General features: G+C 43.4%; 1 protein-coding gene across 1 annotated transcript; it reads left to right on the forward strand.

Annotated features, from left to right (window-relative positions):
- Positions 1-477: 477 nt before the first annotated feature.
- LOC120677960 lies at positions 478-2,665 on the forward strand. Its single transcript, XM_039959139.1, has 4 exons — positions 478-636; positions 747-969; positions 1,695-1,881; positions 2,365-2,665. Exons 1-4 carry the CDS (start codon positions 478-480, stop codon positions 2,663-2,665), a joined length of 870 nt encoding a protein of 289 aa, XP_039815073.1.
- The last annotated feature ends 20,844 nt before the right edge of the window (positions 2,666-23,509 follow it).

Here is a 23,509-nt window from a genome sequence, read left to right on the forward strand (position 1 = left end):
AAGGCCTTTCTCGTAGTAGATGTTGTGAGCAAAGCCTCTGTTAATGCCAAAGCTTTTTCTGAAGCATCAAAAGGTAGATGTTTCTCTGGTGTGACTAATGAATCCAATGCAGAGGCAAATGAGATTGAAGGTTGTGGTGATACCCACAGCCCCCCCCCACCAGCCCCTGCTGAACAACCAATACTAGTAGTAGATTGGAGCACTCTGACCATATTAGAGGACCCAAATGAAGATGGATTAGCTGCACAGCTCCTTGATGAGGATCATGTATATCAGGCAATGGGGTTCAAGGACACTGTGCAAATAGAAGTAGAAGAAGCAGCTGGACAAGTGGTGCCAATTCCAGCTATGTCAGCAGAGATGCAGGAAGATATATATGAAGCATCTATTAATGTTGATGACACAGCTGATGAAGAGCCATTGTATGAATAGGACAGGGACAATCCTGATGTGAGTGTAGGCATTTGCTACCCTAGCATGATAGATTTGAGGCTTGCTGTTAAGCAGCATGGCATAGTTAATGAGTTTGAGGTTCAAACTGAACATTCTCACAAAGAAAGGTACAGGGTTTGCTGTGCTGCTCTAGGCTGTCCATGGAAACTTAGAGCTAGAACCCAGCATGATGGCAGTGTCAAGGTATAACTTCTTTTTTTTGTACTTTTGTGAAGCATCTGACTTTATGTGCTATGTTTGATACTAACTTGTGTTGAATTATACTAATCTGTGGCTGTTTGTTATATGTGCAGATACAAATAAATCAGGGAGCACATAATTGTGCATCTACACAGAGGGTTCTGAGCAGGATGGCATCAATAAGCTGGGTGGCAAAGAGGACTGTTCCTTTGCTGAAGATGAAGCCTTCAATGGGGGCTACAGAAATGCAAAAGGAGTTAAGGTACAAATACAACATTGATATCCCCTACCAGACAGTGTACAATGGGACTAAGAGAGAATCTGAGAAATTATTTGGTAAGTGGAGTGATTCTTTTGATTGGTTATATAGATTTAAGGCAGAGATAGAACTAAGATCTCCTGGTAGTGTGATAGAGATTGACACTGCCACTCATGAAGATGGCAAAGTTAGGTTTAGCAAATTTTTCTGTGCATTCAAGGCATGCATATATGGTTTCTTGAATGGCTGCAGGCCTTATCTTAGTATAGACTCTACACATCTCAATGGAATGTGGTGTGGCCACATGCCTGCAGCCTTAGCTCTAGATGACCACAACTGGATGTTTTCAGTGGCCTTTGGTTTCTTTGATGGAGAGAGCAAGGAAAATTGGATATGGTTCATGCAATAGCTTAGGAAGGCAATAGGTCCCATGCAGCATTTAGCAATCTGCACAGATGCATGCAAGGGATTAGAGTCATCTGTGAAACATGTGTTTCCACAAGCAGAGATGAGAGAATGCTTCAGGCATTTGATGGATAACCTTAAGAAGTTCTATAGTGGTGATGTCTATGGCACGAACATGTGGCCTGCTGCTAGAGCATACTCTCCACATAGGTTCAAGTATTTCTTTGACAAGGTGTCGGCAGCTAGTCCACAAATCCAGAGCTGGTTGGTCCCTTTCTATGGGCAAGGAGTAGGTTTTCTGCTGACATAAAGTGTGACTACATCAACAATAACCTAGCAGAATGTTGGAATGCTTGGATCAAAGAGCATAAAGACCTGCCTCTCTTTTGCATGGCAGATGCCATAAGAGAGAAGATAATGATCCTATTTGCCAAAAGGAGAAAGATTTCTACAACATTGCCTCAGGGGATACTGTCTGCTGTCATACATCAGCTCAATGCTGCATCAAGGGGCTTAGGACACTTGAAAATTTCCAAAGGGCACCCCAATGAAGCAGAGGTCACAGAGGTGTACAAAGATGAGGAGTGAGAAGGCATGAGGTGTACTTAACTCAGAAAATCTGCACATGTAGGCAATGGCAAGTTACAGGTAAACCATGTCCACATGCATTGACTGTGATTACCAGCATGAGGCAGCCTGACATGGGGTCTTTTGTGGATAACTACTATTCAGTGGCCAAGTTTCAAGTAGCATATACATGCAAAATTCCTAGCATCACTGACAGGAGTCAATGGCCTGAGGTTGACAAGGGGTTCATACTACACCCCCCAATCCAGAAAAAGAAAGAACTTGGAAGGCAGAGGAAAAACAGGATCAAACCAGCTTGAGAGACAGGAGGTAAAGCTACTAGACAAGTCAGGTGCCCTAACTGTAAAGAATATGGTCACAGAGCTAGTAGCTGGAAGTGTCACCTCACTGGAACAAAGAAAAGGTGCCCAAATTTTTATTTTTTCCATTTTTTCACAAGTTCCTTAACTTCCTAACCACAAATGAATTACCTTTTGCAGGAAGAGATCTAAGAAGAAGCCTGCCAAGCCTGGGAGGAAGAAGAAGGCTAAGACTTCTACTGATGCTGCTGAACCATCCTGCACTCCAAGGACCAGAGGAGCCTTGGCAAGGGAAGCTGCTGCCAAGGCAAAGAGAGAGGCTGAAGAAGCAGAAATGAAGGCAGCTGCAGCAAGGGAAGCAGCACAGCAAGCAGCAAGGGAAGTGGTTGAAGCAGCAAGGGAAGCAGCACAAGCTGAAAGAGAAGCAGCTAAACAAGCAGCATCAGCAGCACAAGCAGAAAGAGAACCAAGTGCAGACTAGATTCTTGAACCCATGGCTTTGGCAGTAGTACATGCCACAGACCCCATTCAGCAGACCCCCCAGCAAAAAGGTAATGTTGTTCTTTTCTCAACCATTTAATTGTCCATTGTTGTATTCTTGTGCTTACCTTCTATTTTTTCACTGGGCTCTATTCCAAGATCAGGAAGCACCCAAGAAAATGACACCAAAGAGGAAGGTGTTGGCAACAAAAGTGAAGAAAATCCTCCTAAGAAGAAAGCACGCAAGGCCAAGTGAACCATAACTGTTCTGTTCACTTACTTTTGCATGGCATTTGGGAACTTTATTTTGTGGTGAACATTTCTGTGATGAACATTGGTGTAATGGTCTGGCCAATGGCCCTAAAACTCTGTCATGGGGTACCCCCGTTTGTTGCCAAACAATGTGACAACTTTATGTTATGTAATGTATTCTATGATGGCCACTGTTATGTAATGTGTTCTGTGATGAATATTGCTGTAATGGTCTGGCCAATGGCCATAAAACTCTATGTAATGGCACACAATTTGTCATCTATTCTGCCCCTACATCTTTCATTCTCCAGTGCATTACATTAGTTTTTTCACAACTGAATTCACAACTCATTTCACAGAAATTCATTCGCCAGTGCATTACATCAATTTTTCACAACTCATTTCACAACCGATTTCACAGAAATTCCATCCAAAAGCATTTCATTCAAGTTGTTGGTACATCATTGCCTACATCAGATTTTCACAACTGACTTAACAACAGCAGCCAATACAACAATTGCAATACAAACAACAACAATGTTCATTTTCCACATCATTTTCTCTAGCTTGTTCTCCAGCAGCTTCATCCCCTCGTCTTGACCTGTTGCTTCATCCTTTGTGGGTACACCATGCTCTTCTCCTTCAAGTTCCTCAATCGGCTCACAGCAGATCTTGATTATCTTCATGTCCACCAACTGATCCAAATATTCCTTCTGAAACCTATAGAATCCACACAACTTCGGATTCTACAAAAATTCGAAGAACATTAAACCCTAGGTTCGATTCGAAAATCACAAATAACACAACTTACCCCATTCCTAAGGCATTTAAAGAAGCAGCGCCCCTTGTTCGGTGTGTCCAGCCTGACCATGCACAGCTCAATCACCCGCACAACCTTGCAATCTGGGCACAAAATCAAAGGGAGCCCAGTCTCTTTACCGACTGGATGCTGCCCGATTTCCTACCTCCTCATTGCCCTACTCGAGGTAGAGGACTCCATCCTATGCAACATTGCTGTGGTCGGGTCGGCTTGGCGCTGGGAGAGGCGGGATGGGAGGGGCGGTGGCGGCGGCGGGGGGGGTGAGGAAGAGAGCTGTCGGGGACGGGGGGGACGAACTAAGGGAGAGAGAGAGGGGTCGTTCAACGGGGTCTGCGCGGGCACGGCGTATAGAGGAAATGGGCAGGGGCACCAAGGTCTTTGCACACCCCTCCGCTGACTCGGATCGCGCATGTCAGGCCGACGTGGGCTGCCACGTATGCAAATGTGGTAAAAAAAATGAGCCTCTGAACAATAATGGTACATCCTAAGAGTGATAATCCAGCAAGTGGCACTTGGTATAATGGTAAAAATATAAAAAAAATCCATGGAACATAAGCTCTTCCCTTGCTCCGCACGCACGGGAGGAGGTCGTAGCCGCATCCCTTCAGCACCAAAGTCGGAGCTCGAGCTCGCCGATGAGCCCTCATGGTGCCATCTTGTCATCGTCCTTGTGTCGCGTTGTCTGCCTAACCGCTTGGTGGATCTCGTCCTCCCCATCTAGGCACTCCTGATGGTGGGGTGTGGGCCCAGCTACCTGGCATTGGGTGCCAGTGCCGGCACAACTGATGGTGACGTGGGTTCCCAATCTTTCGTCAGGTTCTGGATAACTCACGTTGTAGGCGGAGCGAGATACACCGATCTAGCTTTAGATCCTAAGACCCGAATCAAGCAATCTTAGCACCACAACTCCTCTGGTTATCAACCTTGTCACAATCCAGTGGACCTCGCTAAGAAGGCTAATCCCTGCAAGCGCAATGAAGAACACAAGAAAGAACTTGAAAGAACGCAGCTCAAATCAAGTGACTCTGCAGATGAATGATTAATCTCACGAGTTGGGATTTCACAAACCGATGAACGGCGATAACTGTTCTTCACAAAATGAATCTAAGTAAAACCCAAAGTCTCATGACAGCAGTGGTGGCGGCTAATAAGGGTTTAGGTCATGTAAGACCCCCTGGACGCGCCCCTATTGGGCTCCAACACGATACACGGACCATCGGCCCAAAAATAGTGACGCAGCACCGGGACAGATTCTAGATGTCAACTTCCTCGGACGATTCAAATCGACTCTGAATGAATATGGGCCTGAGACCAGTTCCATTGGAAGCGTCTTGGAATTATCTTTTCAATCATATAAAGTACGCCCATATCCAAGCCTGTATGCGACTGTGACGCCCGTTTTAGTACAAACTGCTCCTAGACTCCGAAACGGACTCGAAGTCGACTTCGATTGGGCCTCCAACTTGGGTTGGACGCCCTTGCTGGCCTCCTAATGAGGTGGCCAAGGTGGAGGACATCCAAAGATTTTGTTTACATGTTCTACATCTTCATGGGGTGTGCTCCAACTTGGGCCAGCGTCCCAATTGTGAATAACAAGCCTGTGACGATGACATAGCAATTTTGATGGACTTGTACTTTGAAAAATATTTGCACCTACAAGCAAATAATGACATGTACATGTGGAACCAAGTGAATTGTGCCAAAAATCACTATGGAAAAGTAGGAGCAAGCTCACCTTATAAGCAATGGTCGTATCCGAAGGTGTCATGTCCTCATCATCCTCCCCTTCTTGACAACAAACCGTCCTCGGTTTGAACATAGTTGGAGGACATATTGTGGGTAGTAGCCAACAATGCTCCCCTTCTTGAAACTTAATCTGTTTCTGTAAAGCAAAACTAGGGAATCTCCACATGATTTTATTATCGATATTGCAGCCCTCTATTTGGTCATATTGATGCACACCAAAAGGAGAATTCAGATTTGAACAAACATAAACTCGGTGTATCATGTAGTCTCCTTTACAATTATATTTGCCAATAAAGTGATATGTGCTACTAGACAACCAAGGCAATTCAACACTTTTAAATTTCTCTTCCAAACTACTTAGATCACACAAAGTATCAAACTCTATATAACCCAAAGTATTTAAAGAAGACAACAATTTTCATTTATCCTTTTCAGTAGCAATTGGAATCAAATGTTTATTTTTAGCATAAGTCTTTGGTTCCAAAACAAAAGGATTATTTTCCTTCACAAGTTGTGGCATAGGGATAAACATAAAACTACCACACAACTCTTCTTTATCACAAAAACCAGTAGAATATTCATCATGTGACAAAGTCAATTCAGCTTTGGTGTCCACTAAATGTTGCTCTATTATAGCATGAGTGGTGGACAATTTCAGCACATCAAGAGAGCTCTTACCTAAGACAATTACATGTTCATTCACTATCACCTTGTCTTCTTTTTTGGATACATGCTGCAAAATATTAGTTCCAACAGAAGACAAAGCGATATCTTCATTTTGTACAAAATCAGATTTAGAGGAAGGCACTGTAACATCCGAAATAATCCATTCTTTTCTAAAAGGTTCATTCTTTCTTCTCTTTGCTCTTTCAAGATCAGCTTCTAAAATTTCAGCAGTGTTCATAGCTATAAGAGTAATTTTTCTACCATTATATTTAAAAGAGCATTTATTGGCAACCATATTATGCAATACATTGTTTATACCATTCCAAGGTTGACCAAACAACAAATGACATGCTTGCATATGTATTATATCAAATTCTGCACTATCCTTATAAGTACCAATGAAAAATTCAATGCGTGCAATTTTATCTACAAATATATTGTCGCAAGAATTTACCAATTGGATGTTGTACGGACATGGATGTGGTTGTGTGGTCAAATCAAGCTTCTCGATCAACTCCAAACTTGCAATGTTACGGTTGCTATCACGGTCAATGATGACACGGCAACGTCAATTCCTCACAACAAAGTAAGTCTGGAACAAATGGTTGCACTCATTTTTCTCTGCCTTCTCCATTTGTAAACTGAATACTTGTTGCGCTAGATTACTCATGTTGTCGTTCAAAAGGTTAGCAATAGGAGAAAAGACAACAAAAGATTATCCCTATCAACTACTACAAAAGTGGATAGTGGTTCCTCTCAACACAACAAAAGGAAGCGCCTTACCAAGTCCTTACAAGGTTCTTACCAGTGCTAGCAGTGGATGGTACAACCGATGGCTGGTTCGTGATACCTATGAGGAAGTGGTACCAAGATTGCAAGATCCTCTGGGTGTACTGATCTAAAGTAATATGTGGATCTTGGGAGGCACACAAATGAATAAATATATGTATGTGGCACACAAGTCAGTAACAGATAGCAATATTGAATAAATGTCCAAAGCACTTGTCCTAGTTGCTGGCCTATACGTGTTTCTAGCACCAATTTGTGATAAGCAAGAGAGCGAAACAAGTATGAAAGGTAGCAACGAACAAGGACAAAGCAAAAGGCACCACAAACAAATAGAGCTATTGGTTATTGCTTATGTGCTCCTCTTTTCTTGTTTTTTCATTCACTATTTTTCTTTTTTTCTCAACCTTTTTTTTTGCTCTTATACTTTCGATATATATTTTTTCTAGAAAGGAGCACACAAGAACAAACCACAAAAAATATGATCTCAATTGGATAAAAGATGTGGTCTATGCAAAATCAGGATTGTGCTCTCAAATGCATGTCAAACTTGTCGGCCCCGAAACTCAGTTTTACTGATCAAATTTTGCAATTCTAATTTTTGCGAACCTAGCAAAGATAGGATGAAACAGATCTAAAAGTTTCTGCAGATCTTCGTAGATATAAAGTTTGCACCTTTTCGAATTCGGACGCAAAAGTTATGACTGTTTTATGAAGGCACTCGAATCAGAATATTATATGGACAAAAGATGTGGATCTAGTGGATGATGATGGCAAGCGTTGATGGAAAACAAAGGGGAATAACACAAATTAAACTAAAACACGATCTAAACCAGCAACAAGACCTTGACCTAGGACAAAAACACAACATTACAAACTCTGAAACTGAAATATGCAAAGGCTATGGCGCGGATGGTTTTAGGTAGGAAACAAATATGGCGGTGAACTATGGGATGAAGGCGAAAACACTCGAACTAAAGGATAGATGAAAACCTGACGGTATACCTGAAGCTTTGATTACCAAATGATGGGGACGTGGGTTCCCGATCTTCCGTCAGGTTCTAGATAACTCTCATTGTAGGAAGAGTGAGACACACCGATCCGGCTTCAGATCCTAAGACCCGAATCCAGCAATCTTAGCACCACAACTCCTCTGGTTATCAACCTTGTCACAACCCGGTTGACTTCACCAAGAAGGCTAATCCCTGCAAGCGCAACGAAGAACACAAGCAAGAACTCGAAAGAACGTAGCTCAAATGAAGTGACTCTGCAGATGAATGATTAATCTCACAAGTTGGGGTTTCACAAACCGATGAACGGCGATAACTGTTCTTCACAAAATGAATCTAAGCAAAACCCAAAGTCTCACAGCGGTGGCGGCGGCGTCTGTCGGTGTTTACCGCCAAAGCTGCTCGGGGATACCCTTAGTAGTAGGGTTTGTAGGTAGGGATCAATTGCTCTAGAACTCGATGGTACAAGGAACACAAAGATTTATACAGGTTCGGGCCGCGAGTTTGCGTAATACCCTACGTCCTGTGTAGTTTGTATTGCCTTAGGTGTTGATGATTGTTTGGAGGGGGTCCCTGCCCACCCTTATATATCCGGGGGGACAGGTGTGACACCTCAGGTGTCAGTTTAACCAAAGCCAGGCAATTAACATAACTTCACACACAAATGAGCTAAGAAAACTTAATAAGAACCCTATGTCTAGTTCTTGCAAACTTGTGTGTAAATATATGTGTGCATGTGTTTGAGTGCAATGTGTTTGAAAAACAATAATTGGTACCCTTTTAAACTTGACTTGACATGTGTGGTAATAAGGCAATAAAATACACCTTTCATAATGAGCTATAAACTTTCTATGCAAATCAAATTTAAACTGGAAAACCATCAGTTGAAATGATTAATGGAACCATTCTTTGATTGGTGAAGAGCCACTAGTTCAAACAAAATAATAAAATGAGGCCACAAATATTCAACGCACAAGTAGTTTAAAATCTTGAAATTTCTTTAAGGAAAAGAAGACATAAAACATACTTATTCGGAGGTCTAGTAAGAAAATATTTAGTTCTTTCTTAAATGACAAATTGGAGTTGTGAACAAACTAAAATTTTGAACAAGGGACCATAAACATTTCTTTAGCACACAATATTAATAAATATTTATAGAAAACAAGAATGCATCCTTGTATATGAGTATGTGAGGATATAAATCTTGTTCATTTAATATTCCTAAAACATTCATGCTTAACTTGTCATAAAAATATAGTATGAATACACACTCATATTTTGTCACACATAGTTTAATTTAAAAGGCTTGTTGCAGATTCAAAATGTAAACAGATTAAATAAAAAGGAGTTCAAATTCTAGTAGCAAGGCAGTTAAAGTAACTTTCAAACCAAATCAAATGAGTCCTTAAAAAGTTATAGGCACATTCACCATGTCATGTTAAACAAAAACCTAGTTGAAGCCTAGGAGTAAAAGTGCCGAAATTCACATGGAATGATAAATACTTCAAATGATAGTTTTTGAAATAATTAAATAACTCTCAAACCGTTGCTCAAATAAATAAGTGCATAACACGAAAGTTGTAGATCTCGAAAATTTGAACAAGAATGGTATTCAACACTTTTTCATTTGAGGCCAAGATGAGGGAGACAAATTGAAATTACAGAATGGGGTTTTGGAACTTTGGTCTAATTACGAAACTGCCACTGACCATCTCCCTCGCCTGCCTCCCTGCTCCCTGCCCACGACGGCGTCCGTACGCCGGCGCGGCCACCTGGCCGGCCACGCGCCGCACCCAGCCCTGGCCAACTGCCGAGTCTTGCCACGCGCCCGGCCTCCACTTCCCTTAGCCCCGAAGGAAGACACCTCGCCTTGCACTAGCTCGACACGCGCCTGCACAAGCACGTCACGGCAGGCCGCCGGTCACCTCTAGCCGCCCCTCCCCGGGCAGCTAACCCCCAGTTCGCCCAGCCCAGACTCGCCCTCCCCCTCCCCCTGGGCCTATAAAAGGTAGAGCTCGAGTTCCTTCCGCACGCCCGAGCCCTGTCCACCCAGTACAGCGCCTCCATGGCCAGCCTCCGCCGGAGCTCTGTGGACAACCCCCATCCACCCTTCCTCGGCTCCAACCGAGCCCCTGAATGGATTCCTCTCGGAACGCTGGTGCTCCCAAGCCCAACCGCCCCTTCCCTACCTCACCGACGTTCGCTGGAGCCGAGCTCCAATGGCCGCCACCCCTGTACGTCGCCGACGACCCACCTCCCAGCAGCCCCCGACCCATCCCAGACCACCAGAAGGTGCGCCTCGACCTCCTCTCCGTTTTCCCCCACTTTCCACCTACCTCCGGTAACTCCCCTCGTCGGGAACCACAGCGCCCTTCCCAGCTCTGTTCTGTGAGTTCCGCCAGGGACTCCTGTGGACAAGAAACAAAAGTTCAGGGGCCAAAGTGCAAAATGTACGTGAACTTCAAAGCAGCAAAATTGTAAAATACATATAAAATTGTAGAAAATCAGAAAAATATAAACTCAACTGTTCTGGAATCCATAGAACAAGAACTACAAGTTTTATTACAGTCACATGTTCATATTTTGCATCTATTTGAATCTAAGAAAAAGACTAGTTTAAATAGGACAAAAATGTTCTAGGAGTTGTGCTCATCAACTATGGGCGATTTTTGGCTGGAATGTGCATAATACTATTTATAGAGTCTGGTAAAAATATGAACTCAGTTTGAAATCATTTACTTGCTCAAATGATCAAGATTCCTAAATCTACTAGTATTGCTCATGTATTAATGCTGGTAGAAATAATGAGGTTATGTGTATGAAACTTTTTCTGTGTATGAATGTTAATAAATGTTTACTGTTGCGCAAGTTTAACAAATTATTGAACTAATTAACTATATATTTGAGTTAATGCTTGATAAGTAGTCTTTATTTGTGATATATAGTTCCTTTAATTAGAAAAATCTAGGTTTATTTCTGAAAACTTTGTTTTAGTCATAAAAACATTCCTACAAAGTTTTAACACCATTTACTGAATATTCTTACAGTTATAATCCATGCTTGAGATATCATGTTTAGTTTTGCTATTTTTGTTCTGGAAGAAATCTGTCATTTTTGCCCTTCATCTTTGGAAAGGTTACTAGCTAGAATTAGAAATAGCTATGGTAAAAGTTTCACATGCAGTACTGGTCATATTAAAGTCCAAATGAATATGCATGTTCATATCTAGTTTAATGCATGAGTAATTCATCTTCTAGAAATAATGCCTGAAAATTTTACTAAAGCATGTGTAGTCCATGTTTAGGCTCTGGTCAAATTTTGAGACACATAACCTGTGCAGAACTCCATGTGGAATTTATTCTTAATGCTAGCATGTTACTTTTGTTAAATTTTATATATCCTGTTATATGCATAGATTAAATTTGGAAAAATTACAGTTCAGCACACATCATGTCTATTTGTTGCTGTTAACTTTTGAACTCCAGAGCTAGTGTAGTTTAGTCTGGATAAATACATCTTCATTAGTACATGCTCAGTTTTGGATAATTTTCCTGGCTAGATGCTTTATTGTTTTTACTTGAAATTTTTACTGGGAGTAGCTGAGTAGATGAAGTACCTTACATAAAAATTGTAGCTCCAGAAACAAATCCTAACTTATGAAGTTAAATAGTCAAACAACTAGGTGTTTACATTTAATATAAAACCCGCCACACAACTCTTTTATGAAGTAAAGTGAATTTAAGAACTACTCTATAAACGATTGCATAGAAAATGAAGTTAACTAAGACCACCACAACAAACACATGCTATACTAGACTACAACTTTATAGTGAAGAAAAGAAATATGTTTATATCATGTTGTTACAATATCATTTCTGCATGCATATAGAAACGGTAAATCTACTCGTCAGTGATTACGAATTGGTGCCCGTGAATACTACCACTCCGGAGAGTATCTCTCTTAATTATACTGACTTGAATCAAGACCCGAACCAATGTTCGGAAGAGCCCAAGGCTACTTTTGAACAGTGCCCAAGAAGGCAAGCCCCGGTGCATAATCCCATTATTTTACACATTATATTCATCTTACTATTTGTATATGTTGTAATAATTTTTATTACACATTTACGTTTTCTAGGAGTTGATCGAAAACTTTAGATGCATGATCCCTAGGTACCTATGCTTGTTATACGGATCTTTTTCTCGACTAGTTGCCCCGCTAACTAGGTACGGTAAAAGTCGAGAGGTTTCCTGCCTTTCGCGATATTATAGGAGTTTACTGACTTTAATTCCTGCTGAAATATAAGAACAATGGGCGGGGTTGTGTAGTTGTGATACCCCGCTGGTGTAGGCAAAATGGCTAAGGTCGCGGTGTGTGGCTCATTTCGTTAAGCGTTTGAAAGTACTAGCCACATGCCGAGAAATATGGTAATCGGTAAGCTTAAGTACCTGATTGGACCGGCGAGTGGAACGACCATTCACCCTCTTGGTAGAAGTAGGTTTTATTTTTGTCCGGACGTACGGGTGCAGAGACGTCGGGCTCTGTAGTCGGGGAGGGTGACCCGGATCCACAGACTGGAAAGAAAGGGGAAAAGTTGTGTGGGTGACTTGGTTCCCATACATGTGTGTTAGGTTCCCCTGGCCAGGTTGAAATTCGATTCAGAATCGTCCGCCTCTCACGGCATGAGATTGCTTAATGTTTTTGGTCACACAGAGTAACAAGTGGAACATGATGATGATAATACTGCTGGTTGATTAAATGGTTGCTCTACCATGTTTGTGTAGAGTTAGATGTAAACTTAGAACGGTTAATCCAACTAGAAGATGGCTAGATAAAATCTGGAAATAAGGACCAACTCTTAGTGGCATTTTTTTTGGCAAAACAAACCTCACCAACCAAAAAGCCTTGCATGTCTAGTTATCGGACTATGTTATATCCGATGACGGGTCAGTCTTGCTGAGTATTAGTATACTCAGCCTTGCTTGTGGCACTGTTTTTCAGGTACTAACTTTGAAGATCTGTTTGCAAGTCTTACTTGGTCCGTGTACCTTTCCTCCAGGGCTGGTCTGTTGAGTGGGATGGTCCTTCAGCCGGTGCTGACCACCCTCCCGCTGAGTGACGCTTTCGTACGGGCTTTATCGATGCGTCACGTTATTTCGCTAGTTATCTTTTAATGCTTCCGCTGAACAATGAGACTTGAATAATTTGAGTAGATGGAACTCTGTAGTACTTTACTATTCTGAACCTGGTTTGTAATAAATTTCCTTTCCGCTGCAATCACTCCGAGATGTATGAAATGTTCTGTGTTGTAATCTCTGGGCTCACCTTCGTGTGAGTGTTGTCTGCTGATCCTGGAATAGCGTGGCTTTTATTGAGGCTTCACTCGAGGAACTACCGGTGAGTGCCAATTTGGGTCAGAGTTGCTTAGCAACAAAGATCAGTACACCCGGGCCCAGTAGTTTTGGGTGGTTCCGCCACAACAGGGTTATATAGAAAGTCCTAGCTGAGTACAGTAGGAGTCCTACTACAACATAATCGGATAGTTTCCTTTGTACTACAGCTAGTTCTACGCCTATACGAGTAGTTTACAAAAGAGGTATGGTATATCCATGAGCTATCCCTTACTCTAGAACATTCTATACTTATAAGCAGTCCCGCTACCCCGGGTCTGACAAGCCCCGATCTCTTCGTAGTCGAGTCCTGCAGGTGTCGAGTACTTAGCTGGGCGTCTTCGAGTACTTCAGGTAGTCAGAACATCCTTCTGGTTGCTTCTGAGCCTTCCTTCAGATATATCGAGTAGTTCTCCAAGTACTTCCGGTTGCTTCGAGGCTGTAAGGTGCTCAAGCCCCGAAATCTTGATCATATATGGTCGCGAAGTACTTGCGCTCCATATGGAGTAGCCCCCGAGCCTTATGTTGAATCGTAGAATCAGGCTGAGGGTCACTTCAGCCTTTTTCCTTCATTATTTTTCAAAAAATTTGAAAAATAAATCTCTGATGCACATATCCCGCAGCCCCCGGGCCTTAAATCAAAATCCCTTTTGCTGGCCTTAAATCAAAATCCCTTTTGCTGCGAGTAGCCCCCGAGCGTAGATTTGGAATTAAGGATTTAAGACGTGGCATCAGATTTTATCCTTTAGATTATTTGCAAGATTCATCAGATCCGGTATTCGAAAATACCTCTTTTTTGGGTAAAATCCCAGAAAAATGATGCAATTGGATACGACACACTGATTGCACCCGAAATAACTTTAGGAATAAAACCCGGGATGTGTGGCTCTTTATTCAGTGCTCACGTGGGACGTTACTATTTGGAGAATCTGCATTATTGCTTCTTTGACTGCATATGTAAATGCCGCCACGAATGCGTCCGTGAAACGTGCACTGTTGAATCACGGGTTCCCCTTCAGTAAGCCCCCTTGTGGCTATAAAAGGCAGGGGAGAAGCCTTTGCTAGAAGCACCAAAGTGTAGCAACCATGGCTTATCCTTGGTACTTTTGCTCTCGCCCTCTTGAAATTTGTGTAGTCCTTTCCAGCAAAAGATGCTAGAAGAGAACTTGCGAGTGACAAGAGAAGTCCCTGCTACCTCATCCTGCATCCCCAATGCTCTCATCGGATCCATTTTGAACATCATGTCCTTTCATCTTCCAATGAGGCAGATTTGGGGTCGCTGGGTTGAGTCTTGTTGTGTCACATCCTTGGGGTTGCCTGTTTCTGGGTGCCCAAAAATTGACATCTCTAGCGGGAAGGCTTAATCTTGTCACAACGTATTCTGGGAGAAGAAGTTTCTCCAGAAGATGCTACAAGAGGACTTGCGAGGTGATTACTGTAATCTGCCTCCATACTCTTGAAACTTTTCTCCCAGAGTACGAGTATCATTATTCCCTTAGTGGGAATAACAAGTTTGTACTTTGTCACGGCCTCGAGCCGATCTAACTGCAGCAGGCTTCCCAGAAAGCCAAGAAGTGTGCGTGCAGACCCGAGTCACTTGTAAAGTTGGGTAGGAAAAAGTACTCGAGTTGTAATATCGAGTAGTTGTACTGTGTCGAGTACTTTTCCTTGTTCTGGAATGTAATCCCAGTCGGGGAAAGAAGAGTCGAGTAATTGACTAGGGATGTGAGTGTTTTCATTTTCCAGAATGTAATCTTAGAAAAAGGAATGTCTCAGAAAAATCCTGTTTTTTCCGCGATTTGCAACAGACTGTTGGCCTGTTGGGTGTTTTTACCATGCTGCCACCGTCATTATAAAATGAAATGGTAACTTAGGTTTTACCCCACCGGCCGCCATTTGCTTTTACTGCTTTAGATCTGTCTTTGCTCTCAAGCCCCCCAGATCTAGAGTTCTTACTTCCCTTTCGCTCCCCATCCTCGCCCTAGGGTTTCCGCCATTGTATGTGTGTGAAATGATATGTTGATTTCCGGATGGCTCCCAAGAAAACGACCAAGGGGAATGGTGCAGATACAGAGCTAACCCAGGAAGAGGGCTGGAACACGAGTAAGTGTTCTTAATTTGACCTTGAAACTTTAGTTTCGCATGGTCTTTTGGTTCCCAGATCTGCTATCCAATTGTGTCCAGCCTTAGGTAAAGATCATCCGTATGAAAATACGGGGGAAATCGTTGCTTTCACTTCTTACTTGGAACGGGGATTGTGGTTTCCTTGTTCGTCTTTCTTTTTCGGGCTCCTGCGTTACTATAGGATCCAGCTTCATCATCTGACCCCCAATTCCTTTGTTCATATTTCTACCTTCGTGCATTTCTGTGAAGCTTTTTTGGGCATCGAGCCCCATTTTGAACTCTTCTGGTTCTTTTTCCATTTGAAACCTCAGCCCGACTCCTTTATTTTAGATGTAGTAGGAGGTGCGGGTCTCCAGCTTAGACAAAGAAAGGATAGAGAATACATTTCTTATAGTCTTAGTAATAAAGTAATTGAGTGGAGGCCCAAGTGGTTCTATGTCGAGAACCAGTTAGGAAGCTTTCCATCAATTACCCCAGGCCCTCCAATTGAATGGCCTGAGTGGAATAAAAAACCAATCGACGAGAGTCAGATCCCTGAACTGCTCGAGCGAATTGCCGTTCTGAGGCAAAATATGTTGACTGGAGAAGCAGTCGTATTCGACTGGATGAGGAGAAGGATCCAACCCTTACATGCTTGAGAATCGCTTGGATTCCAGTATCAGGGAACAGCAGATTCATCAAGATACTCGAAAGAAGAGATCTCGGGTGATGTTGCTTTTAGTTGAGTACAACGACTGCTGGGGAATGTAAAGAAAGTTCTAGTTGTTCCTGACACTTTTTCTGCTGCGAATCCACCGAAGCAGGTATTTAATAGGAGTAGTCAATGTGTATAAATCGAGTATTATACCATAGTACAAATCTGATAGGATTTTGCCATCTGTAGGAGGACATGGAGCACTTTAAAAGTAGTCCTTCACTACCAGGCATTTATTCGCCCTTTTGTTCTTCCAAACTTTTTGATCTGTTAATCAATTCTAAGTTTGTTCATATGAGGTTTTATACGATAAATACTTATGTATAGTTTTGATTGTGCAGATGAGGAGGAAGCTGAAGAGAGGAGTGATAGGGAACCTAGCCCTACTCCGAGTACCGATACCCAAACTGGGCATCCCAGGGGTACTCGATCCTTAATGAGGAAGCGTCGCAGCTCCTCCCAAACTGCTAGCGACAAGTAAGTAGCTAGTTATTTTGGAATCGAGTACTTTTTGTCTTCGATTTGTTGATTTGTGTTTTGTTTTTTCCAGTCCGGCGGCTAAAATGCCACGGATATCAGCATCTGGGGATGATGCTATGGTGGGGCAGACTATCCCTTCCACCATAGTGGACCCGTCAAGTGGAACCGGGACTACTCATTCGGTGAGTAGTTCAGATGTAAATATTGCCGGAGATACAGGGATGCAGGTTCTTGTTGTGAAGCCTGCCGGGTAAGTTTGGCATCAAGGGTCTTGCTCTGAGAAGAGCTCCTACGTAAGTTACTTGAAACTTGTATATGTAAGATCTGCTTTTGTGTCGAGTAGTTTTCAACTACTTTGTCTTTGCAGAGATGCAATCTTGGAGGGGAATGTGGAGGTTGAGGACACCTCGACCTCCAAATCAGCACTGGAGAAGCCCCCAAACACTCCTGAAATGAGTGCTCAAGATGCGGAGGCCATGGCCAATGCCATGCTTCTGGACTCCCCATTGCCAAATTCCGAAAGGGGCAATGCGAAGGTCCTGGAGGATGGCGGAAGTGACAAGCTTCCGGAGGAGGGAGAAGGCGTGAAGCTTCCTGAGGGAGGCGACAAGGATCGGCCCGAGGAGACCCCTGCAGGTAAGCTTGTGCCACCTTGTAAGAAAGGTATCTCTTTACTGCTCTTTAATTTAATTAAGTAGCATATTTTTCTTCTAGATTCCCAGAATACAGGGAATATTGTAGGAAAGATTGAAGATGTGCCCAAAAGGGTTGTTTCTGAGGTGCTGGCAAGTACTTTCCAGGTCACATCGGGAAGTGGCTTGTCGCGTGAGAAGGTGGAGCTTGCTGTCAAGCTGCTAGAGGTAAGTAGTCGAATACTTCGAGTACTTGTGTATAGATCGAGTAGTGTACTGATCTTTTATTTTGCAGGAGACACTGGGATGGGAGGATGGCTGGACCCAGGATGAGACAGAGCTGAATACCCTGAAAGAGAGGGTTAAGACGCTCTCATCCGAGAAGGCAGCACTCGAGGGGAAGCTGAAGAAGCTCTCCCAATCCAAAAAAAGGTTAGTCTTTAGAATGTGCTATGCATTCGACCAGTAGGTCTGCTTGGTGTTTATAAGGTTTTCTTTCTATCGAGTACATAGCTTGTGCGGAATCTTTAAAGATTCAGGAAAGCTTGGTACTAGATCTAAATATTCTTTTGTACCAAAATGCAGATGAAATTGAAAGACTCAAGAAGATCAAGGAGAACTCTGACCGGGAGGCGGCGGCGGTTTTTCAACAGCTCAAGACCTTGTCAGAGTCCCGAGACTCAATGCAGTGGGAACTCGTGGAGCTGAGAGATGTCAGGGACACTGCTTGGGAAGTAGCTGAGGCCATGGAGATTCCAGAAAGAGACGGAGACAAACCGCTTTCGTTAGCGGGGAGACTCCGTAAAGTACCCGAGGCCTTTGAGAGGTTTGTCTCCAACATCACCCGTCAGTATGTTGGTCACGTACTCGGGCTTGTGAAGTCTTACTGGCCGTCTACTCGTCTGGACGCTCTTGGGAAGGGAGCCAAAGCTGATTGTACGGACTATCAGTTCTGTGAGTATTTGGCAGAAACTTCCACTGTGGCCGACCAGATTGTAGAGTCCTTGAGCAAGTCTGAGATTCCTTGATCTTTTTGTTGTAATTGATTTGGCATGAGGGCCACAAGTACTTTTGAACAAATGTTGAATATTTGTGTAATGCCAAGTACTTGTTTTTAGGATTGTGGAATCCTTTGCTGTGTCGAGTAGTTGTACTCGAGGATCCTGAGTGTAGGCAGCATCGCGTCCACTCAGTTATAATAGTAGATACAAGGAATTGTATCCGTCGGTGCCTTGGGCAGCAAAGTATTCTCGAATAGGATCGAGTTTGTATGGTTCTGAGTCGAAGCCGTAGTGCTGACCGGTTAGGATTGAATCCCGTACGATTAACCAAGTGGGAATAGCATGAGTATTTAGGAGCTAAAGGATGTTCTTTGATAGATAGGAGGACAAGTAGCTCTCAACAACTACTCAGAATGCTAAGGGAAAATAGGGCTTCTTTCTGCATCTCAAGCAAGCGAGTAGCACTCGTCAAGTACTCGAGGCAAAAAGATTCTATAACAAAGGTTCACATAGTAGACTGAGCAAGCAGGAAACTTGTGTCCACCTATTTTAGAGTATCAAGAACTTAGCTGTACTCCTTGAGGGATTTTAGAAGTTGACCAGTTAGGATAGACCTCGCTTGGTCAACCAAATAGTGTACAACTATTGCGAAAATATCCCAAACTACTCGATCATGTCGAGTAGTATGTCCTATACATGGACAGGATTGATTTCTAGAATAGGACTGTTAGGATTGAACTCCATCGCGTTAACCAAGACGTGAATATTCTAAAAATATCCCAAACTTACTCGAACAGGGAGAGTAAGGTGTCCTACCTGAGGATTGGAGTAACTCTTGGGCAAGTCTGTTAGATACTAATCCCGTCGAATTGCCCAAGACGAAGGTGCCGAAAGAGTATCCAAGACCTACTCGAGCAAGCAAGCAGGGTGTCCTTTTAACCAAGGACTAGAGTAATCCTTAAGACAGAACTGTTAGGTACGAACCCCGTCGGGTTGCCCAAGACGTAAATGTCAGAAAGATATCCAAAACTTACTCGAGCGAGGCGAGTAAGGTGTCCTTTTAACCGAGGACTAGAGTAATCCGTAAGACAAGACTGTTAGGTACAAACCCCGTCGGGTTGCCCAAGACGTAAATGTCGAAGGGATATCCAAAACCTACTCGAGCGAGGCGAGTAGGATGTCCTTAACATGGACTGGAGTAACTTTTAGGACAGAACTGTTAGGTACGAACTCCTTCGGGTTGCCCAAGATGTAAATGTCAAAAAAGCACTCGAATGTAAACCCTACTCGATAGCTGCTCTAATGTTGACCGTGACTTTCGAGATGGGGTATTGGTCGTATGAACGAAAGCCAAGTAGTCGATTTATGAGCGAAATCAACTTTTATTTGGATATGTCGAAATTACAATAGTTGTAAAGTGACAGACTCTGACTCTTAAGGCCTACCCCTTGCCCGTTAGACGTGGGCAATGGTTTACATGACTGAATAAAACTTATTCGAAGATAAAAACTAGTCGATATGACAGTCGACTAGATTTGAGGTAAGGTCTCCTTCAGGAGAGGTGCCCCAAGGGCCTTGCGGAGTGAGTCACACTAAAAGATCGTGTGAGAACTCTTTGGGTGGATGAAGCACTTGCGTAGCAGTACTTTATTGATCCTGTTTTCACCCTGAGACGATTCTCCTTGGTGCGAGGTGCACGGTTTACCCTGAGGATGGGTACTGATGGTTGCCGGCTTGTGCTTCTTGAAGGATGCGGAAGTCTTTGTTGTGATGCGATAGTTGGAGGGAGGGCTGTAAGCCTCGACTTCCTCGCGTTCCTTTCTCCTTGAGATGATGACATTGCGCGCATCGCGCCCATGTTGATCACGTTGCGAAGGTCGCAGTTGGAGTAGTCGTAGTTGTCGCCCTGCTATTCCTGCTGGCTGTTAGCGAGGCGTTGGCGCCTAAATGCCCTTTTCTAGTTGAGCAGGCGACGATGTTTGTAGAGATCTTCCACTGGATACTGCTCTTCCAGTTGGATAATGACAGTCTCTGCTGGAGGAGGAGCAGGCGGATCTTGCTTGGTGGTAGCTTGGGGCTCTGTGATTGTGGGAGGAGTAGTTTCCATGTTGTCGGAAAGGTACTCGTCAAAATCATCAGAATTGTAGTCGTCAAGGTTGAGACGCTCCGTGGGATCGCCCTCAGGTTCCAAAACTTCGGAGATGCAAACCATGAGTATTTCATGGCAAAGATCTTGAACTTCCTGGTCTTGTTTGCTTGAGGACGGGTCTAGAGGGGTGCTTTGTTGGTAAGGCAGATCCGCAGGCTGTGAACCAGAGGTGCTGGGATCTTATTTCTTCCTTAGGCGCACTGTCCATCCTTGTGGCGTTGCATATATGACCACGTTAGGGAGGGAGTCCTGATCGGACTTGGAGTTCCTAGCTGAGTTGGACTCGACTTGCTTGCTGTACTGGATTAGGTCATCCAGCTGGTCCTCCGAGTCGGAAGAGTACTCGGATTCAGAGTCGGTTAGTCCACCGATTTTAGAGTATGTATTCTTTGGGTGAGCGATAAGCGGATGCCCATCTCTACACGGAGGGCGTTCTCGTTCATCCAGTGTAGCCATGATTGAATGGGAATCAGCCCTTCAGGCTCCTTGATCCAGGGTTTATCGAAAATTGAATCGCAGGATTGTTCTGGAGCTTTGGCTTTTCCCTTTTTAAGCTTGGCCAGTTCCCAAAGGGCGTCAGCATGTTCGGGTGGATTGGCCATAGCATCTGTGAACAGCTCGATGTTGTGAGACCAATCCTCGAGATCATCGAATGGTTCATAGTTCTCGAGACTATTCATGAAGCGATCAAAGTCCTAATAGAACGAGGACTCGATTGGTTCTGGAGTCCGAATGTGAGCAGGTTTTGGTGAAGGGCTCTGAGGTATCCTGGAGGTAGACGGTCCCAACCGAACAAGCCGGGGGTTTGTCTTACTAGATCCCCCGCAGATTCCTCCTCTCGTTCTTTGCTCCTTGTTTTGAAAGGTGCTTTCGGCTAACTTGATACAGTCGATGAGCTTGGAATTCACTCGATCGATCCCTGAGAGTATATCGCCCGACCTTTTCTGTGGTGGGTTCAACACTTCTGACTTCTGTGATTTAGGTGTGCCAAGAGCAGTTTCTGCGAGTTTGATAAAGCCCTCAATTGATCGTGAGACTCGGTTTACTCCATCGAGTAATTCAGAGTTTTTGACCTTAGGGCGTTTGATCGTCTTGAGATGAGTCAAGTACTTTCCAAGGGTTTTGGAAAAGTGAGTTTTTTCGGAATCAGAGTTTGTGTCGAACTCGACCGAACCGAGAGTTTGGGTTGGAGTTGGCACGATTTCTGGGTTGTCCGAGTTGAGTTCGGGTGGAACTCTTTTTTGTCAAGATCCGCAGACTCGCGGATGTCGGCGGCTTGGGAGCTGGTTTTTGGTTTGGTCAAATTGGGCGTGACAAGGTGGCTGGAGAAGCCGCCCGATCCGTCAGCTGTGCATGCCCAGGAACCGAAAGCGAGGGTTGTGCCTTCCGGCACGTTGTTGGCGTCACTTGATCCGGCCATCGAATTCGCTGATGAACTCGCCGAATCCCCTACCTGGCGCGCCAGCTGTCGGTGTTTACCGCCAAGCCTGCTCAGGGATACCCTTAGCAGTAGGGTTTGTAGGTAGGGATCGACTGCTCTAGAACTCGATGGTACAAGTAACACAAAGATTTAGACAGGTTCGTGCCGCGAGTTTGCGTAATACCCTAGGTCCTGTGTGGTTTGTATTGCCTTAGGTGTTGATGATTATTTGGAGGGGTCCCTTCCCGCCCTTATATATCCGGGGGGGACAGGGTTACATGGAAAGTCCTTACTTAGTACAGTTGGAGTCCTACTACAACATAATCGGGTAGTTTCCTTTGTACTGCTGTTTGTTCTACGCCTATACGAGTAATTTACAAAAGAGGTAAGGTACATCCATGAGCTATTCTTTACTCTAGAACATTCTATGTCTATAAGCAGTCCCGCTGCCCCGGGTCAAACAGCGGCGGCTAATAAGGGTTTAGGTCATGCAAGACCCCCTGGACGCACCCCTATTGGGCTCCAACACGATACACGGACCATCGGCCCAAAAACAGTGACGCAACATTGGGACATATTCTAGACATCAAATTCCTTAGACGATTCCTGTTGACTCCGAACGAATTTGGGCCTGAGACCAATGCCATTAGAAGCATCTTGGAATTATCTTTCCAACCACATAAAGTGTGCCCAAATCCGAGTCCGTATGCGACCGTGGCGCCTGTTTTAGTGCAGACTGCTCCTGGACTCCGAAACGGACTCGAAGTCGACTTCGATTGGGCCTCCAACTTGGGTTGGACGCCCTTGCTGGCCTCCTAAGGAGGTGGCTAAGGTGGAGGACGTCCAAAGACTTTCTTGACATATTCTCCATCTTCATGGGGTGTGCTCCAACTTGGGTCAGAGTCCCAATTGTGAATAACAAGCCCGTGGCGATGACATAGAAACTTTAATGGACTTGTACTTTGAAAAATATTTGCACCTACAAGCAAATAATGACATGTACATATGGAACCAAGTGAATTGTGCCAAAAATTACTATAAAAAAGTAGGAGCAAGCTCACCTTATAAGCAATGGTCGTATCCGAATGTGTCATGTCCTCATCAACAACTAGCACCCCTTACATAATTTGTCTGTAAACTACGAGACCAATCTAATGAGGCTAATTAATCCGCCATTAGTATATGCTTACTGTAGCTTTACTATAACAATTTAGTATCTAATCACAACCTAATTAGGTTCATTAGATTCGTCTTGCGATTTACAGTCCATTTGTGTAATGTGATTTTTTTCTGACTATATTTAATACACCATGCATATGATTTATAAAAAATTTAGAATTTTGAAGTTTGGATCTAAACAAGGCCTAGAGGGGTATTTTGGTTTCTATCATCTACTCCCTCCGTTTTAAAAGGAATGTAAATCTCGTTTCTCGACGAGTCAAATAATATCAAATTTGACTGAATTTATACAAAATAGTACTAATATATATATTACAACATAAGTATTTTTAGATTAATCATGTAATATATTTCTATACTACGTCGATTCGAAGACACAAATGTTAGTAATTTTTTTGTATAAATTAGTCAAACTTAAAAGTGTTTGACTTCTCGAGAAGCGAGATTTACATTTTTTAGGACGGATGGAGTATTACATAAAATTATTATTATTAT

This window comes from Panicum virgatum, chromosome 6N (assembly GCF_016808335.1).
Source record: "Panicum virgatum strain AP13 chromosome 6N, P.virgatum_v5, whole genome shotgun sequence".
Classification (NCBI taxonomy): Eukaryota; Viridiplantae; Streptophyta; class Magnoliopsida; order Poales; family Poaceae; genus Panicum; species Panicum virgatum.